Source organism: Phascolarctos cinereus, unplaced genomic scaffold (genome assembly GCF_003287225.1).
Source record: "Phascolarctos cinereus isolate Bilbo 61053 unplaced genomic scaffold, phaCin_HiC Scaffold_1;HRSCAF=81, whole genome shotgun sequence".
NCBI classification, from domain to species: domain Eukaryota; kingdom Metazoa; phylum Chordata; class Mammalia; order Diprotodontia; family Phascolarctidae; genus Phascolarctos; species Phascolarctos cinereus.
The window spans coordinates 102,837,766-102,864,888 of NW_027555514.1; the positions used below are offsets into that span (position 1 = coordinate 102,837,766).

At 37.2% G+C, this 27,123-nt stretch overlaps 1 protein-coding gene across 6 annotated transcripts in view; it reads left to right on the forward strand.

Annotated features, from left to right (window-relative positions):
• Positions 1-27,123, forward strand: part of BRAF (B-Raf proto-oncogene, serine/threonine kinase) — a 162,350-nt gene that overhangs the window by 54,399 nt on the left and 80,828 nt on the right. For all 6 annotated transcript variants that reach the window (XM_078153351.1, XM_020998143.2, XM_078153339.1 and 3 more), the window contains exons 2-3: positions 8,745-8,846; positions 16,351-16,614. In XM_078153351.1, the coding sequence (XP_078009477.1) occupies positions 8,745-8,846; positions 16,351-16,614 (366 nt within the window). The remainder of the gene's footprint in view (positions 1-8,744; positions 8,847-16,350; positions 16,615-27,123) is intronic.

Sequence of the window (27,123 nt, forward strand, 5' to 3'; positions counted from 1 at the left end):
ATACGAGCCAAGGTGTTTCTGGCAGTGTTTGTTGGCATTGCATGGCATAAAGATATGTGCAGTGCAAAGTGCACCCGTTGTGTGTTCAGAACCAAGACTGCAATGAAGTTGCGGGCAAGCGCTGCCACAAAAGCCTCGGATTCATCACACTTTTGATTTTGAATTAATTTTTGGTTGTTGTGCATTAAGGGACCTTATACTGTTGCCAAATTTTTCATGATCCCCACATTCAGTTATGTGACCCCATATGGGGTTGCAACCTACAACTTAAGAAGTGCTGCCCTAAAAGACTTGTAGATAGATTTCAAGAGGTCTGAGAATTTAGGGAAAGAATTGCATCTTGGGGCAGCTAGGTGGCACAGTGGATAGAGTACCAGCCCTGGAGTCAGGAATACCTGAGTTCAAATCCGGCTTCAGACAAAACACTTGACACTAGCTGTGTGACCCTGGGCAAGTCACTTAACCCCATTGCCTAGCCCCCCAAAAAAAACAACAAACAAATAAACAAGAATTGCATCTTTATTTTCCCCAACTTCTAACTGAAATTTATCGTTTCCTACTATTCTTTAAAAACCTTATACTAAGAAAACAGTCCATAGCTTTTATCAGACTGAGAAAAGGGTAGAGTTCATGACCCAAAAAAGATTAAGAACCCATGCTTATTGTAGAAGAGGTAAAGTGGTACAATAAAAAGATGGCTGGATTTGGAGTTGGAGGATCCTGGGTTAGAATCATGACCTGAAGTAAACCTCTCTGTGCCTCAGTGTCCTTGTCCATAAAATAGGAGGCTAGACTAGCTGAGGTCCCTTCCAGCTCCAAATCTAGGGTCCTCTTTATTTTAGGTACATATGGCACTTTTAAAAAATTATTTTCAAAGTTACCAGAAAAAAACTGGTGTAACACTAGAAGGAAAGCTATTTTTAAAATTACATTACTGGTAAAATTGTTACACTTATCTTAAGACTTTTTTGCTTTATTTTAATTAGTCATTCTCAGTAGTTTTGTTTATTGACTAAAGTTTCAGATTGACTAAAGTTGCAGATGAATTTAAAGTCATTATGTAGAAAGGCATCGAGAATATGTAGAGAAAAGAAGTTTAGTTATGTGAGCTATTCATTTTTATGTTGCATTTGGAGCTATCCATCTGTGAAAAATGGACTTTATTACAAGAAAGACTACATTTGATAAAATGTTTTCAGACTGTTATTGAACAGGGAAAGATTTTTTTCATTTGAACAATAAATTAGGAAATCCATGAGCTAAGTACAATAAGTGAAATTTTCTTACCATGTTATTTTATTTGCTTTTAACATATATATACTTTAAGGGCAGCTAGGTGGCACAGTGGATAGAACACCGGCCCTGGATTCAGGAGGACCTGAGTTCAAATTTGGCCTCAGACACATAACACTTACTAGCTGTGTGACCCTGGGCAAGTCACTTAACCCCATTGCCTAACCAAAAATAAAATAAAATAAAATGTATACTTTATTTCATTTTTCTTACAGTGTCACTCGTAGACTGTTTAAAATGATACACTTGTGAACTTGCTTATGAGCCATTAGCCTCTCCATCCAGCTCTCTGTTATTCTTAAGTGTTAATCCTTCCTTATTGGTGACAGTATTTATGTATTTAAATGTATAATAAACAACTTCAATCTTACTTCTATTACAGTGAACACCATCTGGTCATACTCAAAAATCAGAAAAGAGATGTTAGGAAACCTCAAGGCATAATATACCTAAATATAATGTTGTGCATAGTTTTCATCAGTTTTTAGTTATAAAGTTTGTAGATGATAATAGAAAAAAAAATAGAATGCCTGTTTGAGAAGCAGAGTAGCACTCATCAACAAAATTGATGATGACTAACAGTCATCGACAAGGCAGGGCCAAAATTTTTTTTAGATAAGATACACACTAGAATTTTCCCAGATTAGTTGTTCTGTGCTATGTTTACCTAGAGGAAGAAGGTTTTACAACCTTCAAATATTTTAACTTAAAAACTGGGATTTTCTTAATTTCATGCACTATTGCCATCTAGTGAGTAAATTGAGTAACTGCAGAAAAATGAGAAGTTGGAGGTACGGAAAAACTACTTGCTGCTGTTCATTTTTCATTTATTTGTGGAGTTAGATGATGTGTTATAGTTCACGTATTTGTTGTAGTTTTTGGCAGTTTTTATGAATTTGCCATAAACTTACTTCAGACTTTTGAAATGGCAAATTGTGTAGGGATGAGAAGTGAAAGTTTATGAAGCACCATGACACCAAATCCAACTACTTTGCCTCTTAAGGAACCTTGGAGCTGTTATTCCATTTAGCTATGTATTTGTCTTCTGGGTTTTGGTTTAGGTTTGGTTTTTTTTTCATAGTGAGAATATTAGTATAGATGTGTTTTAAATTCCTCCAGTATGGCATATCTGCTCATTGGTCCTAGTTCAAAGATCTCGCATTATGAGAACCAGTAGTTTGCTTAATATTTACATATATGTGTGTGTGTACGTATACACACACACACACACACATGTATATATATACATATATATATAGATATATAGATATATATATAGATATATAGATATATATCTATATATCTATGAGAATCTCAGCCTTTACCCCTTTTTCTGCTATTCTGCAAAAGCATAAGGGGGCCAAAAAGACTGAAAGTAGTTTTTTATTTACTCCATGGATCACAGTAGCCAAAGAATTCATAAACTATTGACCATTCCTTTGGTAATAAGGTTCTTTGTATGTAGCTAGGTTGGTCCTTGAACAGCAGACCTTATTCAAAAATCTGTCTAATTTGGTGAGAACTTCCCTACCCCAATTTTGTTCTTTCCTGGTGTGCCTTTGGAACCCCAAGTTTACCTTTATACTAGGATGAGATCTTTGCAAAGGACTTTTGTAGTGGCACAAAATGGATAAGTTCCAGAAGTGTTGGCTGAAAATTCTATTTTTGTACATTGAATAATTTCCCCATCCATTTCCACTATTTAAAAGTAGAACTGTGTTTTCATATAAAAAAAACCTCCCCAACTCCAAGAAATAAACAAATCTTCCCACTGCAGAAAAAAAAATTCAATAATTAAATTTCTCTTACTTCTCCATCCCCATTTTCCACTGGAATAGAAAAACAAACCTTTCTAACATATATATACATGTATCTCTATCTATCTATCTATAGATAATATACATACACATATATACATATTTTATTTATATATATATATATATATGTATAATTAAGCAAAACAGATTTCCACATTGGCCATGCCCAGAAATGAATATCTTATTCCTGAGTCCATCATCTTTCTGTTGGAAAATGGGTAACGTTCTTCATTGGTCCTCTCAAATTGTCATTAGTCACTACATTGATCAGATTTCTTAAGTTTTTCAAAGTGATTTGAAGTTCAAACATGAAAGTGAATAGAAACATGAACAGTGATAAAGGGCTAAGCAAGAATAAGCTATTTACAGTCAAATATGGGGAGATGATATATTGTCTCTTCAGAGACAATATATCATCATCAGGGTTCATAGAGGGAGTGCAGTCAAAACTGGCCAAAAGAGGGAAGAATATGCACAGAGTTGGATACAGAAATGTTTTACTCAACAGGAAAATAAGGAAGAATAGGGGGAAAAGAGGGGAGGGATTTAGAGAGAGAGGGCATATTAAGGGGAGAATTAGTTCTCAGCAAAACTAAAGATGTACAAAAATATAACTTTTTTCGATGTGGCAAAGATTAGGAATCTGAGGGAGTGTTCATAATTTGGGGAATGGGTGAACAAGTTGGTATATAAATGTGTTGGAGTACTGATGTGTTGAACCCTTATCAGCAAAATGACCAACTAAGATTACAGAGGACTAATGGTGGAACATGCTACCCACTTACTGACAAAGAGGTGAAAGACTCAGAATGCAAAATGAGACAAATTTTGGAGAGATGTGGCCAACTTGGAAATTTGTTTTGTGAACTTTACATGCTTGTATTAGGTGTTGTTTTTCTCTTGATCTTAGATTGTAGTGGGTTGGGGGCAGCTGGGGAAGGAGGGTGAGAAGATAGATCTTGGCTGATTAACGTTTTAAAAAATTCTCCCCTCCAAGAAAAAAGTAGCTGGTGTGAAAACTTTTTCATGATCTGTCACTTCTTAAAATCCTGGTTATAATACTTTTGTTGTACAAGATTTTTTTTTATGTAAACAGATCTATTTGTCTTGATCCACTTAATTTATCCCATTTTTTGAATTAACGAGTATTTATTTCTCCTTTCCTCTAAAATTCTGTTTTCCTTACATCTCTCTTATATGCTTACTATGCACTATTTTGTATTACAGTTACTTGAGTGTCATTTCCCTTATTAAACTGTAAACTGCATAAATCAGGAAATCAAGCATTTATTAAGTGGCTACTATGAACACTGTAGAGAATACTCTATAGTAGGTCCTTAATAGATGATTGCTGAATATTTATGTGTTTATTATCAGTATGGCATAGTAGAATGCTAGGCTTGGATAACAACTCACCTCTAATAATTATAATTGTGTGAGCAGTTATGTTTTCTTTCCCAACCTAACATGGAAATGTTTTACATGACTAAACACGTATAACCTATATTAAAATGCTTGCTTTCTAAATGGGGGGTAGAAAGGGAGAAAATTTGAAACTCAGAGTTTTAAAAACAATGTTAAAAATTGTTTTTACTTGTTACTGGGGGAAAATAAAATACTAAATTTAAACAAAAGAATGGCTCAAAATTTCACAGCTCCACCAACAATGCATTGGTATGTCTGTTTTTCCTTAGCTTCTCTAGTGGTTGTTATTTGCCTTTTCTGTCATCTTTGCCAAGCTGATGGGTGTGAGTTGGAACCTCAGAATGGCTTGATTTTCATTTTTCCAGTTATTAGGGATTTGAAACTTTTTTTTTTATGTGGTGGTTAGTTGCTTGGATTCTTTCCCTTTGAAAAATGACAGATGCATTTATAGATTTAGACAATCAGCCTCTGTGTGTGTGTGTGTGTATCTCTTACTTTAAAAATAAAATATGGTGGTAAATTCAAATGAATTCAATGAAAAAAATATGTGACCAGGGAAAAGTCATCTAACCTCCCTGATCTTCAGTTTCCACATCTTTAAAATAGCAATAATGCTTCAAGGACCTACCTCAGAGGGTTTTTATAACGATGAAACAAAATAATATATGTAAAGCACTTAGCAAACCTTAAAGTACCATATAAATATCAGTTGTTATCTGTAATTCATTCATTGAGCTGAAATTTACACAATTTTTACATATCCTCTCCAGCATTTATCATTTTCCTTTAATGTTAACCAATCTAATAGGTGTGAGGTGGTATCTCAGAGTTGTTTTCATTTGCATTTCCCTAATCAATAGTGATTTAGAACATTTTTATATGACTTGATAGTTTTGATATCTTCTGAAAACAGCCTGTTCATGTCATTTTATCATTTATCGGTTGGCTCATATCTTTATAAATTTGGCTCAGTTCCCTATATATTTGAAAAATGAAGCCTCTATCAGAGAAATTTGCTATAAAACTTTTTTTTCCCAATTTCCTGTTTTCCTCTAATTTTGACTACATTAGTTTGGTTTGTGCAAAACCTCTTTTTAATTCCATGTAATCAAAATTATCCATTTTATTTCCTATCTCTATCACTTATTCACTTATACATAGGTATCAATGACAAGTACTTTTTTCCATGTTCCCCTAATCTACTTGTGAAATCACCCTTTATGTTTAAATCATTTATCTATTTTGATCCTATCTTGGTATATGGTGTTAGATGTTGGTCTATGCCTAGTTTCTTCCAAACTTCTTTCCAATTTCTTACCCCAAAAGCTTGAGCTTCAGGTTACTCTAGGCTTTTTGAAAGGTAGTGGCTTCCCCTCTGGAATTTATGAGTGAATGAATAAGTATTTATTAAACACTTAATATGTTCAAGCACTATGCTAAGCTCTGAGGATACAGATAGAAAAGAGAATCTGTACTCTCAAAAAGCTCACACTGGAATGGGGGAATCAACACACATGAAAGGTTTCAGCTTTAAGTTAGATGGAAGAGTCCTGTGGTCCTTAGAGAGTAGCAACAAAGCAAACGGTAACACCTATTCTTTAATGTTATTTCCACTGATAAAACCATTTGTGATGTTTAACTGTTTCACGGTGCTAAGGACTTTGGTGACAAGAACTTTCTTGTTTTCAGGAGCTGTGAATTAGCAGCTATTCTTGTAGCATCTGTAGGAGCAGTTGTCAGGCTGCATCCAGACAAGGATTCCTTTCCAGGTTGATAACTGCACACACCGGGCTGTTCCAAAGATTCTTGGATTCAGGGTTCTGGGTTTTCTTTATAGGGTCTGAGGAGAGACAGTGGTCAAGGTGGAGGCGATGGTTTGACTTGTCTTGCACATGCTGCCTCTCGTTTCTCAGGTGACTTGCTGTGTCAGCTAAGCTGGGGAGTGGCAGTTAGTTAGCAATTGATGGGGTGACTGGCCTCTTCTGCAAAGGAATTGCTTCCCCAGATGACTGCTATGGAGACTAAGATGGTCGTCTGGAGTTTTTGCTACTCCTGAAGCTCTTGTGCTTACTTGATGGTCAGTGGCAATTGGTCAGCAGTTATTTCTAGTAGTTGTGAGGAAGGTGGACACTTTTCCTCAATGATTTCTGCCCCTGTTGATGACTTCTGGAATTGGACTGGAAGCAGGTCTCGTGGTTTGGAAGGCACTGCTGTTCCCAAGGTTCTTGGGTTCAGGGTCCTGGGATATCTCCATTGAGGTCTGAGGGGAGGTGATGATTGTGGTTTGACTCACCTGGCACTTATTTCCTTCTCTTTTTGAGAATGCTTTGTTGCTTTTAGCTAGGACAGTGTGTCTGTGCTGTAGATATTTCAGTCAGTCAATAAACACGTATTAAGCACTCGCTCTATGTCACGCACTGTGATAAACACTATGTATACAAAATGCAGTCCTAGCCCTCAAGCTCACAATCTAATGGTTAAATCTTACTATTTAAGCAAAATTTGGATGACCTTATGTACAAATATAAAGGATTCTTCTTCATTTGTGGAGTTAGCTAGGGAGTCTCTTAAATCTTCTACTTCTGAGGTTGGTTAAATGATTCTGTAGGATGAGAGTACAGATATAGGTAGGTGGGCCAGGAATTTTTTCCTGTCAGCCATTGAGTCTAAATTTTAAGGATTTGTTTTGTCTTAGTATTCCCAGTTTCTGGCCCAATGTGTTGCTCATAATAAACATTTAGTAGGTATGTGTTTAATGGAGGAAAAAGGAATGCTAGGAGATGGGAGTTGGTTACCTTTGAACATTTGACACTGTTAATTAACTACTATCTTCTACTGGGTACTCTCTCCTTCCCTAGGTTTTCATGATACTGCTTTATGGTTCTCTTTCTACCAGTCTGACCAATCCTTTTGCTCTTTGAAGAATCACACTCCATGCCCCCTCTCACCTTTTAAGCCCTTTCTATGTTCTCTTTTTTTCATGTATATCCTGTATTTATTTACTTTTAAACATGTATCCCTTCAGTAAAATCTAAGCTGTTCAAGGAAAGGACTGTCTTACTAAATAAGTTCTTAATAAATGCGTGATGATTGGTCCTCTTTGCTTTACCATGGGATCATTGTTGTTAGTATAGAATTCAGGCCTAGCATCTGAATCCCTGTTTGGGTTCCAGGAGTAAAGTTACACCTTTCAAATGATCAGGTTTATTCTAAGATGGTAGGAGGTGAGACATGAACAGAAGATGTTCAGTTTATGAGGTTTGCACTAGGTTTCCAATGTGGGTATTTGCAGGAGCCTGGTGGTGTTTTTGTTTTTTTTTCTAAAGGCAGATTGTTCCTTGATCCCATCCATCTCCCCCATCTTCCATCTCTCAGATGCCTAAGGCCTTGATACAGTTCCCTGTGTCCATGACTAATATCACAGTAAGATATGCCTTCTGTGAAAATCTTATGTTACACAATTAACTTCACTTCCTTATTAGAACTCCCTTACACTTAAGCCTTCTGTTTCTTTTTAATACCACTTGCTACTAACTTGTAAGTGATTGATAGGCTTAATCTTTCTAAAAGATTGGATTTCAGGATGACCTTATTAACTAGTAACCTAGTATAGGGGAGATGTATTTTTGAGCAGTTTTCTGGAGCTTTTGTTAAATCCAGGCACCCTTTCTAATACATTCCCCACCAATAAATCAGTGAGTAAAAAACAGGGATTTCTATATTATTCACTTAGCATCACAGCTCCATACCTGTTCTGCCCTTCCATAACCATTTTTGGCACCCCATAGCTCAATAAAAATAAGAATGTAATGGATTGTGGATTGGTACATTAAATATTCAAACTATTCTGTCTGTGACCTTGTTATATTTAAGCTCTGCTCCTCCCATATCTCTCCATCTTTTTCACTTAGCTTTTCCTTCTGTTTCTTCCCCCATTTCAGGAATTCTTTCTGTTTTATTCACCATAATTTTAAAATCTCTCTTCTTAAGCATATATGTATGATAATGGGCCTACACCTGTTCTCAATTAATGATTTTAAACTTATATCTCAGTCCTTTACTGGTAACAAGTTGGAGATTATAGTAATGATGGGCTACTTATTGGGAATTAATTACGATTTTGTAATTTAAGAAGTTACAATTTTTTTCATTAAGTGATTAACTAGTTCACATCCTAAAGGAGTTTGGGGTTATTTTGTATGGTTTCAGGTGTGGAACATCAAGCAAATGATTAAATTGACACAGGAACACATAGAGGCCCTATTGGACAAGTTCGGAGGGGAACATAATCCACCATCAATCTACCTGGAGGTAAGGTATTGAATATCAGATATTTGGGAGAGTCATGAGAAGAAGATATAATTTATTTTTAAAATAAGCTAAAGAAACTTAAAATACTACTCAATAGAAAAGCCCTTTTTAATTTAATTTTTTGAGATAAAATTTTTTTTAGTTTTCAACATTCACTTCCATAAGATTTTGAGTTCCAAATTTTCTCCCCTCCTCCCACCCCAAGATGGTGTGTAAATTGATATAGGTTCAACATATACATTCATATTAAACCTATTTTCATATTAGTCATGTTGTAAAGAAGAGTTAGAACCAATGGGAGAAACCACAAGAAACATGAAACCAAAAAAAGAGAGAGAGAAAACAAATAATATGCTTCAATCTGTATTCAGACTCCATATTTCTTTTTCTGGATGTGGACAGCATTTTCCTTCATCAGTCTTTTGGAATTATCTTAGATCCTTGCGTTGTTAAGAAGAGATAAGTCTATCAAAGTCAGTCATCACACAATGTGACTGTTACTCTGTACAATGTTCTTCTGGTTCTCACTTCACTCAGCATCAGTTCATGTATGTCTTTCCAGGTGAAAAGTCTATTTTAAAAAGAGTATTTCAGGAGTCAGCAAATTAGTCCTATTAGCCTGAGAAAGGCAGAGAAATTTGGTATTTAAAGTTTCTTCTCAAGGGAAAGCTCCACCTATGAAATTTCAGAATTCTTGATATATAGTTTATAACTAGAATTAACTAATGATAAAGGTGGTAAGGAGTAATTTTAAGAAGAAGGCTGTTCAAGTTCATAGACTTGAAAAAGAAGCCCTGGGAAAGAGTAAGACTATAAATTTGGGTAGGGGGAGCCTTGAGAGAAGAAAGAAGTCTCTAAATTTTTAAGGGGCAAAGGACATTTTTTGCAGATGGAAATAACAATTCATCTCAGGGAACATATAGTAAGCAGCCCTGAAGAGCTAAGGCCCAACCTTGGCATGCAGTTTTTGATGAGCAGATCTTTGGTCAAGGATTTCTGGAAAAACATGAACAAGAATCACAAAATCTGAGTTGAAAGAGACCTCAGTGACTCTTGTTTAGTCTTTATCCAAGTAAGGATCTTCTCTACTAACTATATCCCCCCCCCAAAAGTTCATCCTTTTTTTTTTTTAATCTCTACTATTTCATGAAGTAGTCTATTCTCCTTTTTGGATATCTCATTATTAGGAAGTATATCTTTAGATAGAACCAAAATCTGCCTTCAGTTTCTTGCCCAGGAATTCTTAAACTGGGGTCCATTTTCTTTATTTTTTATTTGAACTTTTTTTTTTAGGGTATTGGGGTTAAGTGACTTGCCCAGGGTCACACAGCTAGTACATGTCAAATGTTTGGTCTGAGGCCGGATTTGAACTCAGGTACTCCTGAATTCGGGGCCGGTGCTCTATCCACTGCGCCACCTAGCTGCCCCTTGTCCATTTGCTTTAAAAAGAAAAAAAGAAATTTTTTGAGTACTGTTCCAATATAATAAGTTTCTTTGTAATCCAATGTATTTTATTTTATGCATTTGAGAATTTTATTCTGACATGAGGTCCCTAGGCTTCATCAGACTGCCAAAAGGGTCCAAGACACAAAAAAAGTTAAAGAACCCTTCTTCAACCCATTGTTCTTCATTCTGCTTCTTCCCTCTCATAACCTGTCTCCTTACTCCACCCCACAGAGCCTCCTGTTCTCCAGGCTAAATATCTTCAATTCATTTAATTTGCTGTATTTGTTGGCATCTTGAGTCTCTTCACCAACCTGGTTATCTGTGTTATGCACTTCCTAATATGTGATACCCAGAACTGAGAAAAATAGTTTGGTTGAAGTCTAACCAGTAAAGAGTACAGTAGAAACATTACTTCCCTCATTATGCCCATCCTCTCTTAATGCAGCCTACAATTTTATTAACTCTTTTGGCTGCCAGATCACACTGTTGACTTACACTGATGTTGCAGTTCACTAAAAGCCCCAGATACCAAAAGATACTTTGCTTTCTAGGTCTTTTTGATGTCTGGATTTGAGGTCTGGATTACTTTAGTGACTCTGAGATCAAGTATTTTATTACAGATAACCTTCTCTTGATAAATAAAATCTGTTGTGGGAGAATCTCACTATAAGTATCCCTAAGTAAGAGCTTTCTGGAGTGTGTGCCATGCTGAAGCTGAAAAGGGAAAGGTAGAGATTAACAAATGATTAAGGATTTGGGGATCACAGATTATAGAGGTTTAAATGCTTCGTATGAACATTGATGAGAAAATGATTAGTAGGTTGAGCCAATTTCACCATTGAACTTAAGAGTCTTGGAGAGAGGATAAGCTTCCAGAGCCCTAGAAGAGAAAGCATCTCCAGAGTAGAGGAGAAACAAATATAAATCTTTAGGAAATTCAGAGAAAAGTTAGACTTTTAAATGTCAGCATCAATAGAGCTAACACATTTTAAGATCCCTAATCCTATTTTATGAGGCACAAACTTTCAGGAACCTGATAATGTGAAGGAATGAATGGGGTTGCTGTCTCATATCCATTGAATGTTGTACCTATAACATAGATCTGTTCACATATGAAGTGGAACTACCAGCCCTGCATTGAATATTGGCCCTTTCCATAGCTTACTGCTTAGCTATGTCTTGCCCTCAACAGATACCTTAGTTTAATAGACTGGTTGCAGAGCCAGCATGGATCTTAGGTGTCATCATTTTATAGATGAGGAAATTAATTCGAGAGGTTCAATGACTTGCCCAAGGTCACTAAGCTAATACTTGGCAGAACCAACCAATTGTATTGCTCTGGCAGTCAGACTGTATTACCAAGCATGTTTGGTTTTTTTTCTGTTGTGGCTGTCCTATTCAAAATAGAGTCTCAAAGGGGCCAATGAGAAAATAAACAGTTACTTAAATTGTTGGGGGTTTTTTTATTGATGCCACTTGTTATTGATACTTTCTTTTCCCATCCCACTCATTTCTGAGTATATCTTTTACCACCGAGCAAACCTTCCTTTGTAACAAACAAGAAAAAAATAGTTCCTGATATTAGTTAGCTCTAAGCAGTTATTTCCAGTGTACATGCTTTCACTTTAACCCAGCAAGATTTTAAGCTGACTTCAAATAAGGAAAAAAATTACAAATTTAAAAAAAAAAAACTAAATGCAAGCTTTACATAGGGAGCCTAGAGGTAGACCATGACAAAAACAAAAATAAGGCAAATTGACAGATTTGTTGTTGTTGTTCAGTTGTTTTTGCATTGTGTCTGACTCTTCATGACCCTACTAGAGCTTTTCTTGGCAAAAATACTGGAGTGGTTTGCCATTTCCTTCTCCAGGTCATTTTATAGATGAGGAAATGGAAGCAAACAGGGTTAAGTGATTTGCCCAGGATCACACAGCTAAGTTTCTAAGGTCAGATTTAAACTCAGGTCTTCCTGATTCTAGTCCCAACAACCTATTCACTGCACCACCCAGCTGCCGAAAAATTGATAGATAGCTAAGTCAATTGTTGTTTTTATATGAGGGGCAAGAGGGGAGGAAGTCTAGACCTAGGATTTAATAAATAAAGGAAACTCAATGTTGGAAGGCCTTATACTGATAAACATTCTTGTAACCTTTCTAAAATATAGCGTGGAGTTGCTACAGAACAGTTTATTCTATTACCGTTAGTGAATGATATCCATGGAGGTGTCATATAAATGTTTACCTTAGGATCTTATTCAGGCCTGCCGCTGAAATCAGTGTGGCTTAAGATCATGGTCAGCTTATCTTCATGAGCATCTCTGAGCATCATTGGGATGGGATCCATCAATAGACTGGGGCCCTGGAAGAGTGCACTCTGTTCTAAATAACAGGATAGGTAAAGATTAGGAATCAGACAAGAAGTATTGATTGTGTATCTACCATGTACCAGGTACCGTGTGTAAAAATAACAGCTGATATCAAGAGGTTTAAGGTTTAGAGAGCATTTCCTAAACATCCTCACATTTGATTGCCACCATAGTCCTGTGAGATAGATGTTACGGGTAATATTCCCGTTTTATAGATAAGGAAATGGAGGTTCATGGAGGTTGTGATTTGTCCATGGTTACCCAGCAGGTTGGTGGTACAGCGGAGAGAGTGCTAGGCCTGGAGTCGGGAAGACCTGAGTTCAAATCTGGCCTGAGGCAGTTGCTAGCTATGTGATCCTGGACAAGTCGCTTAATACTGTTTGCCTCAGTTTTCTCATCTGTAAAATGAGCTGGAGAAGGAAATGACAAACCACTCCAATATCTTTGCCAAGAAAACCCCAAATGGACTAATAGAGAATCAGACACAACAACCACCACCACCCAGCTAGTAAATGTCAGAGATGATATTTAAATCCAGGTCCCTAGGAACTTAAAATTAAGTTCAACATTCTTTCCACTACACCACCCTGCCCATTAAAAGGTATAATCATGTGAAGCCATCTAGAAACTAGAGGGAAGTGGGTGGATAGCACCCTGATCAGGTGAATGGTATAATGACAGTGTATATCAGAGAAGGCAAAGCTTTTGAAATGTTATTTTGCTTCTCACATCTCTGCCAAGGAGAAAGAACTTTGGATCAGAAAGCACAGAACAAAAATGACTAATGGGGATTTGAAACCTAAGATGAGTGGGGAACATAATAAGGGTAGACCTAATTTGAATTTATCATTAAGCCCAGACAAACCGCACCTGAATTTACATTCCAGTTATACAAAATTTCTTAAATTAACAATAGAGAATGACCATCTGCTCATTATTGTAAGATGAGAGATTAAACAGGCAGATGATGTAATATGATTGCTCAAGGTATTTGTTATTATTTTGCACAAATTCAAATGAGTTCAAGTTGTAGAGGATTTCTCAGTAGATGGTCCTCCTCATGCTTTTGTTAATAGATGACACAGTGGTGATTGTATCGAGCTCTAGAATGTTGCACACTGTCCTGAATGAGATCCATAAATGCTCAAAAAATAATAACAGAGTATTAAAAAGCATTAATTAAATACTTAAAATCTGTCAGACATTGTCCTACAGTGCTAAGAATGGGAGGGCAGAGGGGTAGGGGTGGAGTGGGGGAGTTGGGACAGTCCTTGCCCTTCAGAAATTTATATTCTGTACCAGAAATAAATGTACACATAAAACTAAATTTTATCTATATGTGTGTGTGTGTGTGTGTGTGTGTGTGTGTGTATATAAAATATATATATATACATTGTATGTATATATACACACATTGTAATTGAAAGGTATTTTGGGGGTAGATATTAGCTTCTGAGGGATCCAGAATGGCCTCATGTCCATACTTGAGTTGAATTGTGATAAAAGCTAGAGATGTTAGGAGGTGGAGGTGAGGAAGAAGACCATTGCAAATGCTGGGAATGACTTATGCAAAGGTGCAGAGACAAGTAATGAAATATTGTATATATCAAACAAGAAGTTTGAACTTGGAATCCGGCTGGAGTGTAGCGTGCTTAAAGGGCGATAAGGTGTAATCAATCTGAAAAAGTAAGCTAGAGCAGATTGCAAAGGACTTTAAAAGTTAAACAGAATGATAATTTGTATTTTATTGTCGAGGCATTAGGGAACTATTGGTGTCTTTTGAGCAGCTGAGTTTTACAGTCAGATCCATGTTTTAGGATTATCACTTTGGCAGCTCTGTGGAGGATGGATTGCAGAGGGAAGATACTGGAAATGAGAAGACCAATTGAAAGACTAGTGTTCCAGAGAAAGAGATGATAAGGTTTAAGTGGGCAGAAAGAGAGATTGAAAGAGGTGTTATGGCAATAGAATCAACAAGACTTATAAGTGATTGGATATGAGAGAGTGAAGAAGAGTGAAGAGTTGAGTCTGACTCTGAGGCTGGAAACCTGGGTAACTCTAAGAAGAAATAGAGTAAAGCATGTCATCAAAGAAATGTATGATCAAAAAAGAAAGCAGAATGGTCATGCAGTGATGAGAAATGACCAGTGGAGAGCCTTTATATTCCAATAGAATTCTAATGATACTTAGAGAAAGAAAAGCCCCCACTACATTGGACTAGCCATCTCTGTTGAAATTAAAGGAGGTCATGGACAAGTGTTAACACAGACTAGACAAGCTTGGATGGGTTATGATTGGGACTTTTGGAGAGATCATCTATGTCAGTAAGGTCATATGTCGATTTGAGAACATTTCAGGGCCTGTGCTAGGCACTAGGGCAAAAAGGCAAAGTAGTCCCTGCCTTCAAGGAGCTAGCAAACACAAGTTAGGAGTGACATGGTCAAACCTATGTTTTAGGAATGTATCGTTTTGGCAGCTACTCTCTCCTGGTACATGGAGTATAGATTGGAGAGGGGTGAGACTGAAAGTAGGGAGATTATTGTAACAATCCAGGATAGTGGTAATGAAGAGGGCACACAAGAGGTTAGAATGAGGGTTTCTATTTGAATAGAGAGATTTGGAGTAGAACCAACAAAATATGGCAACTGATTACATATAGAAGGTGGAGGAGAGTGAGGAGTTTAGCAAGACTTGGAAGTTTTAAACCTAATTGATTAGAAAGGATAGTGCTGTCTACAGCGTAATAAAGAAAGTTCAGAAGAGGGATGAGGGTGGAGGGGGGATGGATGCTGAGGGATTTTTAAGACATTTAATAATCTATAGGATATCTAGATGGAAATGTCTGAGAGATTGTTGATGATAGTTGAGTCCGAGAAAATTCAGAGAAAGGGCATAGGAAGAGATGACCTAGCATCGAGTCCTGCGTACCCACACATAAAAAGGAATAATGTGGCTGAATGAGCCAGCAAAAGCAGAGTTGGACAGACAGAAGGGAAGATAACCAGGAAATAGCAGTATCAAGAAAATCCAGCAAGAAGAGAGTGTCCTAGAGGAGGGGGTGTTCAGTAGTATCAAATGTGGTCAAGAAGGATTAGGACTAAGAAGAAGCTATCGAATTTAGCAGTTAGTAAATCATTGGTATCTTTGAAAAATAATTGTTTCAATTGGCCTAACCATCCAAACTGGAAAAACTGAGTTCATGAAGCATGCCTATTATCCTAACTGACATAGATGGACAAACTATAGAGACTATATGTATATAAATCTTGAACAGACTGTAAAAATGGACAATGAGTTGGACTCGGGATTATATAGTAGGAACAGATCAGGTCTATGAGATTTATGATAACTTGGGATATTTCCAGAGAATGCATTTTTTTTTTGGTGAGTGTCCATAGACTAAAATACATAACCGTATTTTAGAGTATATGTAAAAGATGCGGCTTTTCAGAATCAGTGTATACCTTGTAACAAGGTTTATTGATTTAAAGTAAAAAAATATTATCATGAACCTACTTCCTAATTTTTTTAAATGCTGAGGATTACTCTGATATTTTTCATTCTAATTATTGACCTAATCTTGTTGACCTAATTCCAATAAAAGTGCTGTGATCAGGACCTTAGATTTGAAACTTCCTTTGAACAACCAGTGCAAACTCAAGATTAAATATTTAATTCTGTTTTTCATTGTAGGCCTATGAAGAATATACCAGCAAGCTAGATGCACTTCAACAACGGGAACAACAATTATTAGAGTCCATGGGGAATGGAACTGATTTTTCTGTTTCTAGCTCAGCTTCAACAGACACAGTTACATCTTCTTCCTCTTCTAGCCTTTCAGTGGCACCTTCATCTCTTGCAGTTTTTCAGAATCCTACAGATGTATCAAGAAGCAACCCTAAGTCACCACAAAAACCAATTGTTAGAGTCTTCCTGCCCAACAAACAGAGGACTGTGGTAAGTATACCTTGTATGTCTTCATCTTGCCTGCTCTGTCTTCTTTGTATTTTTTAGATAGAGCAGATGTAGAAACTATAATATATTATTCTCTATCAGTCTGAATATAAACTGAATATTTTCCCCAAACCCGTCTTGTATAAAACCTAAGTGCAGCCTAATAATCAGTGTCATTTTTCAATTCATACCTCTATTTTTTTCTTTGAAAAAACAACTCATTTTAAGTGTGGTTATGACCTATATTTGAATCAATATGGTAGCTTGCAAAAAGCCCATGCTATCTGGTGATAATATGAATGTAATTCTTGGGTACTTAATTAAGTCCAACATTTCTTAAAAATGTGTTTGTGTTGTCATCTTCAGTGTTACCTCTAATGATCTGATACTATTGACCTAATTACACTAAAGGTGATATCATCGAAACCTTTTATTTGATGCCTTTTCACAACTGTCTAAAGCCAAATTCTACATAAAGCATTACTAGTTTAATTTGGAATGTTTGGAATAGGGGAATGGCTTAACAAATTATGGTATGTGAAGGTGATGGAATACTATCATGCTATAAGAAATGATGAAGAGGATTTCAGGAAAACTTGGGAGGACTTGTATGAACTAATACAGAGGGAAGTGAGCAACCAAGAGAACATTTTATACAATGACTATATCGTAAAGATAAATAACTTTGAAAGCCTTAAGAATTCTGATCAGTGTAATGACCAATCTTAATTTCAAAGGACTTATGATAAAAGATGCTGTCCACCTCCACATAGATGGCTAATGGTGACTCAATGCAGATGGAAGCGGCTTTTCTTTTTTTTCCCTTCCTTTCTGTCTTTTTGGACATAATGCGGGGCCTTGTTTTACTTAACTATACACATTTGTAACAGGTTTTGGGTTTTTTTGCCTTCTCAGTGGATGGGGGAGTTGGGAAGGAATAAATTTGGAATTGAAAATAAAATAAAATTGAATTTAAAAAAAGAAATTACAAGTCATTGAAAGTAACAATGTATATAGTATTAGGCAATGGTGGTGGTGATCCAGAAATAAAGTAAGTCTTAGATACATCCCTCAGGGGACCTTAGAATCTAAAGGTGATGAAAGAAATAACATACTCAAATAACTGTAACACAAGGTAGATGGTGGTAAGATAAGGGTTGTGCAGTGGGAAATTTGAGGAATGAAAAATCATTTTTTAGTTAGCAGACCTTGGGAAGATAAATTTTTTTTTGGGGGGGGGGTAGCGTTGAGAGAAGAAAGAACCTCTAAATCTTTAAGGAGCCAAGGACAGTTTTTGCAGAGGGAAATAACAGTTCAGTTCAGGGAACACATAGTAAGCAGCCCTGAAGAGCTAAGGCCTAACTCTGCCATGCAGTTGTTGGCAAGCAAATGTTTTGTCAAGGATTCATGGAAGAACATGAACAAGAATCACAGAATCTGAGTTGAAAGAGACCTCAGTTACTCTTGTTCAGTCTTTATCAGAGTAAGAATCCTCTCTACTAACTTCATCAAAATTGTTATCCATCCTTTTATTTTTTTTGATCTCTACTATTTCATGAAGTGGTCTATTCTCCTTTTTGGATATCTTAATGGAAGTATTTCTTTAGATAGAACCAAAATCTGCCTTTTTAAGCTTCTAACCCAGGAATTCTTAAACTGAGGTCCATTTACTTTAAAAACAAGTGAACAACTTTTTGGAGTACTGTACCAATATACATTTCCATTGAAATCCAATGTGTTTTATTTTATGCATTTGTGTGGGATTCGACTCAAATTAAAAAACACTGAGAGGTGTTTTAAGGTAGGAATAGAAAGTTATTTATTTTCTGTTCTCGAGAATAGGGTGTCCCTCCACCAGTATGATCTGATGAGGGGAGACAAATTACAGAAGCAAAAGCCAGATTAAATAACCCTAACAGGAAAAGCCCCCTCCCACCAAGTGGCCAATGTTTGGCTCACAATACCAAAGCAAACTTTAACTGAACAATGGCATAGAAGGGGGAGGGGGCCGGTACTTGGGGCTGGATTCCCATAAATCAGGTGATTTCTAGTAAATCGAAACTTAGGCCTGTCGGCTATTATGCCAGCCTTGAGTCTTGATACAATTTCTATTTATTCTTCTAAGAAGTCTTCACAGGCAGCTAGGTGGCGCAGTGGATAGAGCACCAGCCCTGGATTCAGGAGGACCTGAGTTCAAATGCGGCCTCAGACACATAATACTTCCTAGCTGTGTGACTCTGGGCAAGTCACTTAACCCCAGTTACCTCACAAAAAAAAAAAAGCAAAGAAAAGAAAAAAAAAGAAAAAAAGAAGTCTTCACAGGACCCCTCATCCCACTCAACAAGAACCATTGACCTCCCTGAGGAGGCTTCACTTCTGAGAGACCGTCTCTCATACATTTGAGAAACTTATTCTGAGATAGGGTCCCTAGGCTTCATCCCTTGGTTCTGGGCTTTCTTTCTGGTCCTCTCCAATGCCTGGAATGCTCTCTCTTTCTCCTCTGACTACTGACCTCACTGGCTTCCTTTAAGTCTCAGCTAAAATCCTATCTCTTACATGGAGTCTTCCCCAGTGCCTTCTCTTTGTTAATTATTTCCTATTTATCCTTTATATGGCTGGTTTGTATATATTTATTTGCATGTTGTCACTCCTCTTCCCCCCCCCATTGAATTGTAAACTCCCTGAGGGTAAAGACTGTCTTTTGCTTCTTTTTGTAAACCTAATGCTTAGCTCTGTGCCTGCCTAGTCGTAGATGCTTAACAAATGTTAATTGAATTGAATTGTACCGATGAAGTCTCTCCCCAGCTTTAAAAAATCTTTTACTTGAACTGAATCTGCTATCCCCACAAGTTATATCTTTTCTCCTTTTAAATTTCAGACTCTTAAAAAGTGTGGTCTATACTCACTTCTTTAACTTTTTTACCACCCACTCACTCATCTCCTTCCAATATAGCTTAATTTGGGGACATGTTTTTGAGATGTCAGTGAGACTTCTGTTTTGAAATATCTGGTAGGCAATCTCACAGTCAACATGCCTAAAACCAAACTCTCTATTTTCCCTCCACTTAAATCCGTTCTTCCTCCAAACTTGCTTACTTCTTGTTGTAGCTACCCCCATCCTCCCAGTAACCCAGGTTAAACCCTTAATGCTATCCCTGACTTTTTCCTCTGCCTCACCTGTTTGTATCATCAGTTGCCGAGTCCCATTGTTCCTTTACAGCATCTAGTTCATCCATCCTCTTCACTCACTCTACTATCCTACTTTAGACTTTTGGCACCTCTCACATACTCTTCTAATTGATCTTCCTGACCCAGTCTTTCTTTCCCTAATTGAGTCCATCTTCTATCTGTCTAGCTACCAAAATAATGTGGTACATGTCTAATAATGTCAGCCTGCTTTTCAGAAACCTTTAGTGGCTTCTTTTTGCTTCTGGGATGAAAAACAAAGTCCTTAGTCAGGCCAGCTGTTAAGTACTCATACTCACTGTGTTCTAGGCACCCTGCTAACTGTTTAGCATACAAACACTAACTAAAAGAAAGGCAATTCCTGCCCTCAAGGAGCTTACTTTATAATGAGGGAATACCACACAAAAAGGGAGCCAGAAAGCTGTAAGGAGTTGTAGAGAGAACTGTAGCTGGGAGGATGAGAGAGCGCCAGGTGCTTAGCCTGGCCCTCCCCAGCTATACTCTAGCCTACCTTTCTAGCCTTGGTTCACATTTATTCCTCTTCACACATTCTGCATTCCTAATTGTTTATGCCTTCTTTACAACCTCTTAATTTCTTCAAGGGATCAGCCTAGATGCCATTTTCCTTTATGTAGCCTTCCCTGATTGCCCCAGCTGTTCTTTCCTTTCTCCAAATACTCCTAGAGCACTGTCTCATGATATTTTTTCTTTTGGTCCAGGGAAAGCTATGGCAGCAAACCCAAACGAATTAACTTTAGAGAGGGTTGTTAATTTATTTAATCTTAAATTTGTGTCAAATGTGAGTGCAAGGGGCAGCTAAGAGGTACAGTGGATAGAGCACCGGCCCTGGAGTCAGGAGGACCTGAGTTCAAATTCAGTTTCAGACCAGACAATTGACACTTACTAGCTGTGTGACCCTGGGCAAATCACTTAACCCCATTGCCTAGCCCCCCCAAAAAAAAAAAACCTTGAGTGCAGAGAGCAGGTTTAAAAAGTGTCGTTTTATTGAGACTGTCCAAAAGTAATATTGTTATACCAAGAAATGAGCGAGTTGACCACCCAAGCTAATTTTAAATTGTGGACTTTATTAGCACGTGGCTGCCAGGGATATTCACATCCAAATCAAGCAGCCCCCATCAGGGGTTGAGCTAGGGTTTATATAGGGAGTATACAGGACAGGGAGGGGGATGGATCTTTGAAGTCTGGCAAGAGGAAGAGGTTTTTTTGGGGGGCTGGTCAAGGACACCCTTCTCCCTCTGTGTAGATATGATAATGCTGTGCAAACTTTCTCACAATGGAGGCTTCCAGAGATATGATCTGAGGGCTGTGGCCTGAGCAGCCAGATAAGGGTCTTGCTAAGGAATTTGGAGGTTTCCAGAGATATGATCTGAGGGCTGGAGCCTGAGCAGCCAGGTATGGGTCTTGCTAAGGAATTTGGAGTTTTCCATGGCCTAAAGGGTTCTACTACCTAAGTGGTAAAATAATGTTCTGCATTACAATATCATTTTAAAAAATAAATTTGTAATCCATCCACCAAATTCTGCACCAGATGTAGTAGGAAGATAATGTTCACAGCAGGAAATGTAACATCATTTTACATATTCAGTTTTTAAAAAGTAATTACCATCAACTCTCCAGTTTCTAGTGCTTTGTCAAAGAAATTTCTTATGAAAGATAATTCTATTAAAAATGGAGTTAATGATGAAGGAAAGTATAATTGTGTTTGATGGTGTGCTATGCAGTCAGCATTTCCAGATCTTTAGATTGTGCCTTTAAGCCAATTTCTATATTAGGTAAACTCAAATTTACATCATACAAATAAAAAGGGAAGCAATTGTGAGTATTCTTGTACCAGAAGCTCAAAATATTTTGCAGTAAAAATTAGATTAAATTTCATGTGTCACTGTTATTATAGTGTTAATAGAATTTAAAAGTTGTTCTCTATAGATATTTTTAAAGTTAATTTATTTTGATTTATCAATAATCACTTCCATATGCTTTCGAGTTAAAAATTTTTCTACCCCTTCCTCCCCATCACTCTCCCCAAGACGGGGCACACAATCTGAATATAGGCTATACTAGGCTATACTTATACATCCCTATTAAACATATTTTCACATTAGTGTTGTTGTAAGTAAAAACTAGAACCAATAGGAGGAACCACCAGAAAGAGGAAACAAAACTCAAGAGAAAAAAAAGTAGCAAATAGTACGCTTTGATCTGCATTCGAATTCCATAGTTCTTTCTTTGGATATAGGTAGCATTTTCCATCACAAGGCCTTCGGAGATGTCTTAGATCCTTGTATTGCTGGAAAGGGTTAAGTTTATCAATATTAGTCATCACACAATGTGGCTATTATTGTGTACAAAGTCCTCTTGGTTCTGCTCACTTCACTCAGCATTGGTCCATACAAGTCTTTCCAGGTTTTTCTGAAGTCAGCCTGTTCATCATTTCCTATAGCACAGTAGTATTCCATTACATTCATATACTACAATTTGCTCAACCATTCCCCAGTTGATGGTGTGTGGGGTACAAAGACCCTTACCAATAAATCGGAGACTCAGAGATATTAGCAAAAAGAATGGTTTGTTTATTGTCTTTCTCCAGAAAGGCTCCCTCAGAGCACCCACAAGATGGCTCCTATGGGGGAGGGGGAGGGAGAGACAGAGAGGGTTAGTTCAGCTCAGCAGATTATATAGATCCTAACTGCAACACCACCCCCACACCTCACACCCCTGCCCCCCCACTGGCTCATTCTTCCCATTCAGAGATCATAGTCTAAATGTGGAAACTTCTCCCTAGCACCGAGGACAAAAAGGACTCAAAAAATCTTCCTATCCCATTAGCTGGGAGGCGGGATTACATTCTAGGCGCAAAAATTCAAAGACAAAGAACAAGGAAACAGGGTATAGCCAATCCAAACATACATGTAGCAAACCTAATGCTGATGTAACAGTGATGTGGTGATCAGGAGGGGGTTTAGGGCCGAATTCCCATGAGTTAGGTAATTCTTAGGAAACCGAAATTTACTTCAATTTCCCCTCCCTAACCCCCTTCCCAGAGACAAGAAAAGGCTGGAAGCTTTTCAAAGGGCAAACAGTTCAGGTTGGGGCAGGGCTATTCTTTCTGCTAAGCATTTAAAAACAGGGTCTGAGTGGGAGAGGGTTTTGAAAAAACCATTGATTCCCTGAGGAGGCTTCACTTCTGAGAGATCGTCTCTCACAATGGGCATCCTCTAAATTTCCAATTCTTTGCCACCACAAAAAGAGCTGCTGTGAATATTTTTGTGCATGTGAGTCCTTTTCTCATTTTTATGATCTCTTTGGGATATAGCCCTAGAAGTGTTATTGCTAGGTCAAAAGGTATGCACATTTTTATAGCCCTTTGGGCATAGTTCCAAATTGCTGTCCAGAATGGTTGGATTAGTTCACAACTTCACCAGCAGTGCATTAGTGTTCCAATTTTCCCACATCTTCTTCAGCATTAATCATTTTCCTGTTTTGTCATGTTGGCCAATCTGATAGGTGTGATGTGGTGCTGAAGAGGTATAGAGGTTTGGGGTTCTGCTGGGGGAACCCCCGAGATAGAGACACCAATTCAACTCAAATCTTCTTCCAGCCAGAGGAAAAGTTTATTAGTGATTAAAACACTTAGGCCAGGTGACACCAATAAGGAAGAGCAGGCATGAGAAAAGCTCAGCCTTTGGGGCATGAGAGATTCTCTGCAACTGAATGGGGGCCAGGGTGAATTTTTTATACACTGAAGTAACTTTGGGTGGCCAGAGAAGGGGGCTGGAAGGGAAAGTTTTGAACGGCATCTGCATAAGATCAAAAGGTGAGGCTAGGGCTTTCAAAGGGAAATAAGAGGAGTAGATAAGGAACTAACAGTTTAAGGGTTTTCTGGGGCCTGTAGACAAATGGGAATAGATAATGAGAGGAACTGAAAGGTAGAGGTTTGAAAGGTATAAGATCAAAGGGTAGAGCTCAGGCTTTCAAAGGGAGATAAGGAGCTGGGGTCTGTAGACAAATGGGCACCAGATTCCCTTTGGGGCAAGGTCTTGGCTTGGGCCCTGCCCCCATCAGTACCTCAGAGTTGTTTTGATTTGCATTTCTCTAATCAATAGTGATTTAAAGCATTTTTTCATATGACTATGGATGGCTTTAATTTCTTCATCTGAGAACTGCCTGTTCATATCCTTTGACCATTTATCACTTGGGGAATGACTTGTATTCTTATAAATTTGACTTAATTCTCTATATATTTTAGAAATGAGGCCCTTATCAGAGAGACTGGTTGAAAAAATTATTTCTGTAGATATTTTTATGAAAGTATAATGGTTAATGTAAAAGTTGTTAAATTTGACATCCTACCTGACGAGACTCTTAGCAAATTATTAGATTGGGGGGGGGTGTTAATCGCTTCTGACTTGTATACTTTATGAGTAGTGAGAGTGTAGGAAATCATGAAGAGAAGCTAAGAAAAGGGAGATGGTGATGATCAAATGGGAGGTGTCTGTTGTGATTAAAAATCTCCATATTAACATTTTCATTTCTGCTTAATTGAGTGTTTTGTTGATATCATTATGATATTGTTATTTCTCTCTGTTTCTACATAATTCAACAGTAGCTAGAAGTCAACTAAAATATCAACAATTATATGAACAGTATAGCAAGAAAGAGATGAAATAGTTTGATACTTAGCATCAGAATCTAGTAAATGATATAAGAATTATTCTTTCAATTCCTTCTGTCAAAAAGCGGAAATTAATGTTGAATTGACATGAGAAACCAGTAATAAATATTGCTTAAAAACTATATAGCGGGGCAGCTAGGTGGCGCAGTGGATAGAGCACCAGCCCTGGATTCAGGAGGACCTGAGTTCAAATCTGGCCTCAGACACATGACACTTACTAGCTGTGTGACCCTGGACAAGTCACTTAACCCCATTGCTTAGCCAAAAAAAAAAAATTAAGGAACAGCCTTTTATAGATATTTTTGTCACTGAATTTTCTTGTCCTCTTTGTGTACAGTAAACTAATCATGAATTAGATATCTCACCCCATATATCCAGACACCATCTTAGTACTAAGAGCCCTTTCCTAATCTGCTTTATGTCAATATGCCAGTGATCTTTGATTTCATTGGTGTAGAAACACATGCTCATTCCTGATTTAGTAGACTTAAAATTATTTCTGCTATTTTAGGAGAAGTGATGACTTAAATCTCCATGTCATAATCTCATAGCATACTACCATAGATCTTTCCCTCTCTGTACTTTAGTCGACAGGATTTTTAGTTTGTTGCTTGAGACTCAGAGAAATTAAGTGACTTGGCCGTAGTGGTTTTGTTGTTGTTGTTGTTTTGTTTTGTTTTGTTTTTTACAAAGCCAGGCTATCAGAAATAGGGTTTGAACTTCTCCTTGACTTCAGGGTCAGCAATTTATTCACTATCTCCTGTTGCCTTTTTGTTAACAATAGGTGGAAATGAGGAACCTGCTTGGGTCACATTGAAAATATAACGAGTAAATTGTAGTCGGAATTGCCAAAAAGAAGTTCCTGTGTAGTCAGGAGTTGTATCCTTTGTATTCTCTGTGACATACTAAGTATTATACATGGAGAATGCCTTTAACTAGAAGGTTGTTTACAAATATACATTAAAATAATCCAAACTTCTGAAAGAAAATGCTAAAAAAAAAGTTCTCTTATAGCTGTTATCTTAGCATTCATATTATAGGAGGTATAAAAAAAGGGAGTCATATGCTTGCAAAAGGTAACGTCTTCCATTGGCTTGTAAGATGTCATTTATAAACTCAGTGATTTCCTTTTGATAGGAAGATTATCCAGTTGTCTTTCATAGATGACATTTTATAAAATAAGTTTTTATTGATGTCTTTTGCTTTTAAATCTCCTACATTTCCCAGTATATCCTTTCCCTCTGCCAGAGAGGAGTCCTTTATAACAATACCATGGAATTTGGGAGATTGGGGAGGAAAGAGGAAGAGAGACAGTTCAATAAAACCAATCAGGATATCAGGAAAGTCTGACACTTTATGCAGTGTTCCACATTATAGTCTCCTACATCTACAAAGAAAGGAGGTATCATTCTGTTTATTCTTAGCAGTTAAAACTCTGTGTCAGAGTGAATGGACTTGATAGTTGTTTCCTAGAATGAATGGTCAGACCAATTCATAGTCTCACCAACAGTATATTAGTGTGCCTATCTTTCCAAAGTTGCTACAGCATTGCTTGTTGGCATCATTTGTCATCTTTGCTAATTAGTATGCAGGATAAAACTTAAGAGTTGTTTTGATTCTCATTCTCTTATTAGTTATTTGTAATTTTTTAAATGTGGTAGTTAGGTAGTTTGTAATTCTTCCTTTGAGAATTGTTTGTTCATTTTCTTTGACCACTCATATATTGGGCAGTGGCATTTGGCATCAAACCCCTATCTGAAATATTTAGTACAAATATTTTTCCCCAGTCAAACTCTTCCCCTCTTATATTAATTACATTAATTTTGATGGTGCAAAATCTTTTCAATTTCAAGTAGTTTAAATTATCTCTTCTAACTTATGCAATCCCTTGCTTGATGAAGAATTCACCCCATGTAGCAAAGAACTTGAACAAAAGTAGTCATCCATCAGTTAGGGAATGACTGAAAAAATTATAATATGTTAATATAGTGGAATATTGCATTTTAATAAATGAGGAAAGGGATCATTTTAGAGAAAGCTGGAAATACTTGTATGAATTGATGCAGAATGAACAAAGATAGGAGTTGTATTTGGGAGCTTGACTGTACTTCTTAATACTTTGCCATTGTGGCTCCACTTCCATCCCATTTCATTTACCACACATTTTAGTTTCGGTGTTTTAAGCACACTAATACATTGAGACTTTCTGCTAATCACTGCCCTTCCCCGCAAGCCCCCCAAGGTATTGATGGAAACTTGAAAGAAAATAGACGTGGATCACATAGAGTAAGTAAAGAAAAAGATTCAGGTATAATAAGACTATGCATCTTCCTTCATTTGCTATAATTATTAACAATTAGTGAATATCCAAATAACATTTTATACTTTGATAGACTTAAACTAGTGTGAGTACATTCCTCTAAGCCTCTTAGCCATATCTTTCCAAATGTCTTCCATATAAGATCCACCCCATGTACTGGAGTAGCCAGAAAGAAAGAATTCAGAGTAGCCAGAATCAAGCTCACACCTGATTTAGCAACCACAACTATAAAGGAGCAGAGAGCTTGGGAAGTGATATTCCGGAAGGCAAAGGATATAGGTTTATAGCCAAGAATAACTTTATCCAGCAAAGC